Raw genomic sequence first — 11,095 nt, 5'->3', positions numbered from 1 at the left:
GCTCCGTATCGGCAACTACAGGAAAGGATGGAGACATGAACGTAGATTAGCCTTATGACAGGACAGTATTGTCTCTTACATTCCCTAAAAAAATACTCACAATTCATGGACATAATCATCTTTCACTATTATGGATAATCCATATTCCTGAAGGAAGCCAGTGAGACAAGACTTCAACTTGCCTATATCTTCTTCAACTTGATAGTTAGATACCCCTAAAATATATATATGCAAATTAATTTTCATTAAAATAAATATGTGACTCAAAATTATTGGCTATCTCCTTTATTTAATCCAGTTTTAGGTGTTCTAGTCAAAACATTAAGGTGTAAAACTGAAATAAGAACAAAAGTAATGGAAAGTATGAGACAAATATTTGCAGCTATCACAAACCTGTAACAAAGAAACCGTCTAAAATCTATTAAAAATTTGAGTTTGACAAATCTGCTTTGTTCAGTGCTCCTTACCCAGTATCTAGGAGAGTATCTGACATGTAGTGGTGCTCAGTAATTATTTGATAGAACTGAATGAATGAGAAAGTAATGTCCTATTTATACCCTTTATAAAACTTATAGCTTTTATTACCCACTTCCAGGAGATTAAATGACATAAATAAAACTATAATAATAGGTAACACTTATGGAGCATTTAGTAGATGCTGGACATTGTTCTAAACACCATCTAAAATATTAATTCATTTAATCCTTACAGCAACCCTATGAAGTAGGCACTATTATTATCTTCATTTTACAGATAAGGAAACTGAGGCACAGACAGATTAAGTTATTTGCCCGAGTTACTTAGCTCATAAGTAGCAAAACTGTGATATGAGCCCAGGCAGTTCTTAATGATTAAACTATGATGTCTCCAAAGGTAAGCTGCTATTATTACTACTGGAAGGAAAAATGTAATTGCCATAATATCCAGGTATTACTAAAACCCTCTAGTTTATTTTTTAACCCCTCTAGTTTAAAAACTATCATCGGGACTTCCCCGGTGGCACAGTGGTTAAGAATCCACCTGCCAATGCAGGAGACACGGGTTTGAGCCCTGGTGTGGGAAGATCCCACATGCCGCGGAGCAACTAAGCCCGTGCGCCACAACTACTGAGCCTACGCTCTAGAGCCTGTGAGCTACAACTGCTAAGCCCGCATGCCACAACTACTGAAGCCTGCACACCTAGAGCCCGTGCTCTGCAACAAGAGAAGCCACCACAATGGGAAGCCCGCACACCGCAATGAAGAGTAGCACCCACTTGCCGCAACTAGAGAAAGCCCGTGTGCAGTAACGAAGACCCAATGCAGCCAAAAATAAAAATAAACTAATTAATAAAAAAAACCCCTATCATCACTCCTTCTCAAAATAGTAGCAACTACCCTTTATTGAGTACTTAAAAAAAGCTAAGCAGTATGTTAAGTGATTTTCATACATCACGTATCTAACCCTTACAATCTAATAGAGTAGTTATTATTATCACCTTTCCATACTGAGAGAACTGAGACTTGGGGGGAAATAGTGACTCACCCAAGATCAAGAGATAATAAGTGATAGAACTTGGATTTGGATCTAGGTTTAACTCCAAAGCCTGTGCTCTATGTAATAGCTAATCTCCCATGATGGCTCCCCAATGAACACCTCTTCGTGCCCTTGTGTGGTCCCTCTTCTGCTCTTAATCTAATGTGACCCTGTGAAGCCAACAGAACATGACATAAGTGATGCTGTGACTCCCAAGGCCAAGTCATAAAAAGCCTTGTACCTTCCACCTGGGTCTTTTGGAATGTTAACTCTGGGGAAGGCAGCCACTATGTAAGAAATCTAGGACTCCCATGCTACAAGGAAGCCCCAAGTAGCCATGTGGAGAGACAGGCCTAACCAGCACCCGCCCGCTCCCCCCCACGGCAGTTCCGGATATCCCAACTAAAGTGCCACACACATGAGTGAGCATGTCTTCCTGGATGACTCCAGCCCCAGGCGTCATGCAACTCCATGAGATCCCCTTCCCCCAGTGAGAACTGCCTAACCGAGCCCAGCCAATCCACAAAGTAATGAGACAGAAAAATTGATTGTTTTAAACTACTAAATTTGGGGATGGTTGGTTATGCAATAAATAACCAAAAATACATTCTAAGCAAACAATACAAATAAAGCAATACATATTTGGTGTTTATTCCTTTTCCTTTTCTGGTAAGCTTGCTCATTAAGATTATAACTCAGTGGGTATACTACATCAGTTGGGGCAACAGGTTTTATGACACACCCAGAATGTGCTGCTATGCAACAATCCTGCACAATTAAAATTACAATCTTATTAAAGATATCCTGGGCAACTGAAGACCTCTGAGCATATGCCAATTCCCCAATTACTACATTAACAGATAACAAAAAAGAGATACTGAGCAAAGAAACATCTTCAGAGTTCTGAGCTCAGAAATCACAGGCATACTTCTTGTGGCTTTCTCATTCCACTAAATCAAACTCAGTGTGAGTCTTAGAAGTAAACTGTACAAACTGATAGGAAAAAATTTTATCCTATATGCAATCAACCAACAGTCCCCTGTGTTGAATCAAACACTACGTGCAACTGGTTACACTTAAAAAACAAATGGTATTTCCTCACTGAGACGAACCAGGTGTAAATTGTTTACAGTGTGACTTCAAGCATCACTACTGCACACACACACCAAGAATCCTTTAAGATTTCATTCTATTTAAGTATTTATTTAAGATTTTATTGGGGACTTCCCTGGTGGCGCAGTGGTTAAGAATCTGCCTGAAACTTACTATATTACCTTAAGTTATTTTCTGATCTTCCTTCTAACATTCTATAAAGAAGGAGTACTATTTAGTAAGGGAAAAAATCTCTCCCAAACTCAGGTGCTCATATTCGGTCTAATACAGTATTAAAATCCTTTTAGGTAAAAAAAAAAAAAAAAAAGAAGCTAGTTGGAGGGACTCAATAAATCCTAGGGAAGTACTGTTGAGATCCTTAAAAAGGAGAGAGGGTTTCTGTGAAGCAATTTTGTGTTCAGGCAAATCAAACTTGGTAGGTGGAAGAGCTGCTATTGTGGCAATATTTAAGGAAAAAAGACTCCAGAGACTATGTAGTTTGGAAATATTTGACATTAGCAACATCAACTACTGAAAAAAAAAAAAAAAAAAAAGAACCCCCCTGCCAATGCAGGGGTCATGGGTTCGAGCCCTGGTCTGGGGAGATCCCACATGCCATGGAGCAACTAAGCCTGTGTGCCACAACTACTGAGCCATGTGCCACAACTACTGAAACTTGCATGCCTAGAGCCCGTGTTCTGCAACACAGACAAGCCACTGCAATGAGAAGCCCGCACACCGCAAGAAAAGTAGCCCCCGCTCACTGCAACTAGAGAAAGCCTGCGCGCAGCAACAAAGACCCAATGCAGACAAAAATTAATTAATTAATTAAAAAAAAATTTTATTGGGAATTCCCTGGTGGTCCAGTGGTTAGGACTTGGAGCTTTCACTGCTGTGGCCTGGGTTCAATCCCTGGTCAGGGAACTAAGATCCCACAAGCCATGCTGTGCGGCCAAAAAACAAGATTTTATTGTATTTGATAATTTGATTGCTATTCTTACCTGGATATCTACCATGTTGTTTATGAAATCTATCAACAGCCCGTAACATTAAGTATAATACTATCTCATTATCTGGATTGTCCATGCTGGAAACTGAAAGGAAAAAAATTTCAGTATAATTTGTGTAATTCATGACATAAAAACAAGGAAGGACTGAATTTACTATATACTCAAGTTTCAGAATACAAGGCAATTCTATCATAAAATTTAAATATTTTGTGACAATAAAATAGAAAATGATAAATAACTATAAAATAAAGGGAGATACGTTACTGAGATAAAACCCAATGGTCTTATAGACTACTAGCTATGGTCACATAACCTCTACTATGGTAGTATTATGCTGACTTTAGCTCTTCTACATATCACACAACTTACTCAGTGACCTAAATAGGATTTTATGTATGTATATATTAAGTTTTATATTTGAAATTATGACTTCTTGGACAGGTTTATAGAATAATTAAATTTAGAGTATATTTACATTATCCTTTATGTTATCACCACACACTCTACTACTGGGGCTTCCCTGGTGGCGCAGTAGTTGAGAGTCTGCCTGACAATGCAGGGGACACGGGTTCGAGCCCTGGTCTGGGAGGATCCCACATGCCGCGGAGCAACTGGGCCCGTGAGCCACAACTACTGAGACTGCGCGTCTGGAGCCTGTGCTCCACAACAAGAGAGGCCGCGACAGTGAGAGGCCTGCGCACCGCGATGAAGACTGGCCCCGCCTCGCCTCAACTAGAGAAAGCCCTCGCACAGAAACGAAGACCCAACACAGCCAAAAATTAATTAATTAATTAATTTAAAAAAGAAAAAACCTCACTTTAAAAAAAAAAAAGGTTATTACTTACTAATTTCATCCTTGTTAACTGTATGCAAGCCATATTCTTCAGCTAAGGATCGACATCTCACCACGCGAAGAAATGCAGAATTGCTGCCTGAACACAGAAAAGACATTATGGAAGTAAATGGTTAAGATACATGACTATCCCAATTAAGAACAGGAAATTCTGTGTATCCTCTTTACAGACATGGAAGTATGAAGAAAAGGTTCTAATAGTTAGCAGAGATGGCACTAGAACACAAGTTATCTTAAATTCATGTCCTTGGCATTACAACCAGTTCAGCACTGACTACATAGGTGATGGCACTTCTCTGAGCCTCAGTTTTCACTTGTAAAATGGAGATATATTGTTTACCTTTGAGCTGTTCTGTGGATCAAAAGTGTAACTGTGTACAGTACATACCAAGCAGAAAGCCTGATAGGGCTCAATGAATAGTAGTTTTATCATTATTATGGACAAGCAGTACTGCAGGAGAGCGTTATACATACTGTGCTCTGAGAATATGTAAGGCTTTAAAAAAAAAAAGCAAAAAACTTTGTATTATGGAAATTTTCAAACATATTCCAATAGAGACCAGAATAATAATAATTTGGGTATTCCCAAATACCCAACACATCCAGCTTTTAATCTGGTATCATATAACCTAGTAGCACAAACACTAATGCATAAACACGGTGTAAGATTAGTAGTGGAACAAAACATTGAAACTAAGCCTAAACAAACATGTTGAAGAGTCTTAAAATGAATAATTTGGATAAATAATTTTAAGGATTGGTAACATACAAAATATAGATTTTTGCAGAAACTAGGGGTCATAGCTACAGGGAAAAATCCTCAGATGGCATGTAAAACAGATTTTATTACTCTTAAACTAACTCTTAAATTCTCTGGGCCTACTCAGGAGTTATCAAGAAGACCCCGGGAGCCTAGCCACTCTGAAACTAGATGGCAAAATTCTTAATTCTATCACAGTCATTTAACACTGATCAAAGTTAGTATTTAAACCAATACTGTCAATGTACATGTGACTCAAGACTTCACACCCAAAGTCTTCAGATAAAACTTTCCCAAGTTATTTAAAATGAGTAAGCTGTGTTACTGATAATTTTCAATTAATTGATCTTCATGTCTTTTTAGCATTAGATAAATATGCTCTACCTCTGACCAGTCTTAGAATACCCTCTCCATTTATTATGAGAAAAAAAAAACCTTACCCAATAATTACCTATGTCAATACCACTAAGACCATGGAAAATGTTTAATTTCAACCATTTAAAATTGCTGGGAACATTTCCCATGGCACATTTTTATCAAACAAAATAAGGAAATTAAGTCAAGTTGACTTACAGAGTAATTTTAATTCTTTCTCTGAAATGGACTCTGGTGCCTGTAAAGAGATAAATGCAGATTTTGCTCCAGTATAAAAGCAGATTAACAGAGGGTGCAGCACAAAGCCCATCACTATGACAGGCCTTCTCATTAGCAGGCAAGTGAGGACACCTCTAAAGAAGCTTTGAGCCAGTGCCACACCTTCTCTCTAAGCCTTTTCTGGCTGGAGTTACACGATGCAATCAGGCCTATATGGAGCTGTACTGTCCATCAAAGGCAGTGTGCCCGGCAGCTTACCTGGCCTATAGACTGAAGCAATTTGGCAACGTGATTACCCACAGCAGCAGCATCTTTCTTTGCTTTTTCACGGTAACTGGAAAAGAACAACAAAAAGCTACTATTAACGAATATTTAAATTACCAAATTTGGGGACTTCCCTGGCGGCACAGTGGTTAAGAATCTGCCTGCCAGTGCAGGGGACACGGGTTCGAGCCCTGGGCCGGGAATATCCCACATGCCGCGGAGCAACTAAGCCCACGTGCCACAACTACTGAGCCTGAGCTCTAGAGCCCATGAGCCACAACTACTGAGCCCGCGTGCCACAACTACTGAAGTCCACGTGCCTAGAGCCCATGCTCCACAACAAGAGAAGCCACGGCAACGAGAAGACCGTGCACCGCAACGAAGAGTAGCCCCGACTCGGCACAACTGGAGAAAGCCCGTGCGCAGCAACAAAGACCCAACACAGCCAAATATAAATAAATAAATAAATAATTACCAAATTTAAATCTCACCATGAATCAAACAAAAAATCGTCTTTCCCTTTCATGAAAAAATACTGATGTGAAAACACATGAAATGTGACAATGCCATGGAAATTCTACCAGCACCTGTTAGTGGTTGGTGATGGATTCTTGGACTGCACTAATAACCTAGGCTCCCTCAATACTAACTTAAAAACTGCCCTTCTAGAGAGATCCATGATCCATGCTTCTCTGACAGAGGACCTAACAAAATACGTTGCAAAAGAACACAATCTCCTTGAAGTCAAGTCCAAGGAAAGTTAAATATTTCAAAACTGTCCATCTACAAATTCATGTAAAACTTTTCTTTAAGTCTATTTACATTTTCACCCTCTAGAGATGATCAGTGTTAAGCTGACTACCTCTGATATGAGGTCATAATTCTTTTGTCCTCAACTGACTTTTCCCAAGTTTTAGGCAGTTGAACTTTTAGGCTACGGCAATAAAGATGTGTTAGAGAATGACTGAGATGAAGCGTACAATCTGTCTAGGGAAGAGACCTTCTCTGTGTGTCATTATCTGGCCCCCGAAGAAACAAGGCCAGTGGCCCTGGATTCATCAGCACCATGCCCGAAGTACACAAGGGTAATATCCATTGAGACCTGTCCTTATGACAATCTACCTGGGTTCAGGCTAGTGATACCTGGATAGCAGGTGTCTATCTATAGTCATGAACTCTTTAAATTATGAAAATTAATGACAAAAAATTCATCAAAACTAAAGACTTCAAAGTTTTAAATTACAGATAAAAGAGAGTATAGGGCCACAGTTCAGAGTATAGAGGTGAGTTTCATAGATTCAAATCTTGGTTTTGCCATTTCCCAGTTGTCAGACCCTGAAAAAATTACCTCTTCTATGTCTTAGTTTTCTCACCTGTAAAACTGGGACAATAATAGTATCTCTCTCATAGGGCTGCTCTGAATATTAAATTAGTTAATACATAGAACAGGTGACAGCACAGAGTTAAGTGCTCAAATGTTAGGTTTTATCTTGAAATATGAAAAACAAAATCTGACCCTTCAGGGAGTATGTGGGAACTCTATACTTTCTGCCCAATTTTGCTGTGAACTTAAACTATTCTTAAAAATAAAGTATGGGCTTCCCTGGTGGCGCAGTGGTTGAGTCTGCCTGCCGATGCAGGGGACACGGGTTCGTGCCCCGGTCCAGGAAGATCCCACATGCCGCAGAGCGGCTGGGCCCGTGAGCCATGGCCGCTGGGCCTGCGCGTCCAGAGCCTGTGCTCCGCAACGGGAGAGGCCACAACAGTGAGAGGCCTGCGTACCGCAAAAAAAAAAGAAAAAAAAAAAAATATATATTTTTTTAAATCTGCCCCCTAAGTTTTTTAGCTTATTTTTATAAATTTATTTATTTATTTTTGGCTGCATTGGGTCTTCGTTGTTGCACGTGGGCTTTCTCTAGTTGTGGCGAGTGGAGGCTACTCTTCGTTGCGGTACGCGGGCTTCTCATTGCAGTGGCTTCTCTTGTTGTGGAGCACGGGCTCTAGGCGTGCAGGCTTCCATAGCTGTGGTTCGCAGGCTCTAGAGCACAGGCTCAGCAGCTGTGGCGCACGGGCTTAGTTACTCCGCGGCACGTGGAATCTTCCCAGACCAGGGATAGAACCTGTGTCCCCGCATTGGCAGGGGGATTCTCAACCACTACGCCCCTAGGGAAGTCCCTTAGATTATTTTTAAAGTGATAAGATTATAACAGGTTTCCATTTGATTTCTGATTTCTGGTAGACTGATAAAATATGTTCATCTCTAATATAAACAGATTGATTTTTCTACTACATAGTTTAAAAACAGGTGACTTACACATTTTGCAGTTTTATATATTTGCCTGAATCTGCAATCATATCAGGAATTGTGCCTCGAACAGGTAAATTTCCTTGACCCTCTTTGGCCACAAATTCCTTTAAGGCACGAGCTAAAATCCAAAATGTCGGAGTCTAAAAGAAGCAAAAAAAATTAATATTAAGTGACATCTGAATTTGACCCAAAGGTTAAGGTGACATTATTTTTACTTTTTTTGTTATTGTTACCTGTTTGGTGATATTTATGCAGCGATCATCATTAAATATATCTTCAATACTGCTCGGGATCTAACAAAGGAACAGGAAACATTTACTTATACTAAGAATTAATATAAGTTCACTTTTATTTTCACTGCCCACTTTAACTTCCACTGCAATTTTCCAAACAAGTTCAAATACAAACTTAAGACTTTTATTCAGAATCACCACCAGATGGAGATTTGTTGGGGAAAGAGCGAATGGAAGAAAGTCCCCTCCTGCCCACTGCTGTTAGCATTAAAGACTGACCTATTCTCCTACATCATAAATAGAGTAAAGAAGGAGCCTAAGTAAATCTTTTTATAGTCATATTTGAAGACAGAACAAAGATAACAGACATTAATACCAAGCTAGATTTGTAGTCCTTCATGTTTTTCCATCTTGTCAAAAATCTGAAACTCTTACACCCTAATTAGTGACTGCTGAAAGACAACCACTCTGAGAGAAATGAGGTAGTTAAATTAAGGACATTTAATGCTAGCAAGAACATCATACATTAATAAAAACTATAGAAATCTTAGGCTTTGATTCTACTGTTGTGTGGAAAAAAGAACTTTCTTACTGGTAATTCCTAACTGCTCTCTCTGCTTCCACTCCCAGTCCCCTACAGTCTTTTGACCTCACAAGAGCCAGAAAATTTTTTTTAGAAATATAAATCAGGTCACTCCATTCCCCTGCTCAAAACACTTCAGTGGCCTGCAGTGCCTTTATGATCAGGCCCTTTCTGCCTCTCCAAACTTAAATCCCTCCCACATCTTTCCCCCTTGTTTACTTCATTCCAATCACAGTGGCTTTCACACTGATCCTTGAACAAATGCCAAGCATCATCCCACTTCTGGGCCTTTGCACATGTGCTTCCTTGGCCTGAAAAGTTCTTCCTCCAGACCTCTGCATGACACTTCACTTAGGCTTCTGCTTAAACACTTCTCTTTGAGAGTCTCCCTGGCCCCTCCTGATCCCAGACCTCCTCTCCATCATGCTCTACCCCTTTGTTCTACTCTAATTTTGTTCACAGCACCTGGTACATTTGTCTGTTTGCTTAGTTCACTGTCCCCCAACCATGAGAACCTTGTTTTTTTTAATTGGGGTAAATTTTACATTCAGCAAAATGTACAAATCTTTTTTTTGTTTGTTTTTTTATTCGTTTGTTTGTTTTTTGTGGTACGCGGGCCTCTCACTGCTGTGGCCTCTCCCGTTGTGGAGCACAGGCTCCGGACACTCAGGCCCAGCAGCCATGGCTCACGGGCCCAGCCGCTCCGCGGCACATGGGATCCTTCTGGACCAGGGCACGAACCCGTGTCCCCTGCATCAGCAGGCGGACTCTCAACCACTGCGCCACCAGGGAAGCACCGAGCACACACTTTTAATCACTCAGCAACACTACCTCATTGTCTCCAAAAAGTATGTAATGACACCTTGAGTGCTTTCCTAACTTGAAAGGTAGCATTTTTTCCTGTTTTAAATTATAAGAAAATTCTGGGAATTCCCTGGTGGTCCAGTGGTTGGGACTCCACACTGCTAACTGTTAGGCCCTCACTGCTGAGGGCCCGGCTTCAATCCCTGTCAGGGAACTAAGATCCCACAATCTGTGTGGTGCAGCCAAAAAAAAGATAAAAAAAAAAGATAAAAAAATTATAAGAAAATTCTAACTTATACTACCAGTTGTATTATTCCAAAGTTCCCCCAAAAACTCACTGGCCAGAATTCAAAAACAAAACAACAACAAAACAAAGGGCATCTAAACTAGGTTATCCTCCAAGTAATTTTTAAGGTATACAATGTCATTAAGAACATCTTCCAATATATCCAAATAATTACTGTCAAAAGCAAAGCAGGGTAAGATTTAACTTTTCAGGCAACACTATTTTGGACCAGCAAAATACCACCTTCATTATGTAATTCCTACCCCAAAACACTTATTATTCACAAATCATGTACTTCAAACAATTAATTTATATAAATCACTGTATCAAATTATATGCTGAAGCACTGAGATCCATTGTAACAAGGACAATACAGAATCTTATTAAAAGAATATTCAAGCTGTATTATAGATATTAATTTCTAACCAACTCTACAGTTTGAGAAATATTAAAATTAAAATCAACTATTTCACGTATGAGGACTTCAGAAAACACCTTTCATTTGTGAATACCTCATCAGCTCTTAATACCTGAGTTGTATTTAGTGCTGTGTTCACATTTTTAATAGCTTCTTCAAAATTCTCTTCATCTTCCGGAGCCCCATTTTCATTCTTTAGAATTCCTATTAAAATAGAAATTGATTAGCAAACAACAGTCCTTTTCTTTTCACTCTTTCTCTCCCCCCAGCATTATGGAGATAACCTTGTCAGATTCTGAAGGGAGGACTGGATACTGAACCTTAAGAAGAAATATGGCTAATCACTAGTCATTCTTTTTTTTTTTTTTTTGCAGT

General features: G+C 39.5%; 1 protein-coding gene across 1 annotated transcript in view; it reads right to left on the bottom strand.

The window, feature by feature from the left end:
* NAE1 (NEDD8 activating enzyme E1 subunit 1) overlaps positions 1-11,095 on the bottom strand; it is a 25,699-nt gene that overhangs the window by 2,829 nt on the left and 11,775 nt on the right. Inside the window, 9 exon segments of the mRNA XM_007472287.1 lie at positions 1-15; positions 101-215; positions 3,609-3,701; positions 4,463-4,549; positions 5,804-5,843; positions 6,083-6,158; positions 8,403-8,536; positions 8,630-8,689; positions 10,833-10,924. The exon segment at positions 1-15 is cut by the window's left edge and continues 1 nt beyond it. Coding sequence (XP_007472349.1) covers positions 1-15; positions 101-215; positions 3,609-3,701; positions 4,463-4,549; positions 5,804-5,843; positions 6,083-6,158; positions 8,403-8,536; positions 8,630-8,689; positions 10,833-10,924 — 712 coding nt within the window.

The sequence above is a fragment of the Lipotes vexillifer genome, unplaced genomic scaffold (assembly GCF_000442215.2).
Source record: "Lipotes vexillifer unplaced genomic scaffold, Lipotes_vexillifer_v1.1 scaffold504, whole genome shotgun sequence".
NCBI lineage: Eukaryota > Metazoa > Chordata > Mammalia > Artiodactyla > Lipotidae > Lipotes > Lipotes vexillifer.
This window is presented reverse-complemented; position numbering and strand designations above follow the sequence as displayed.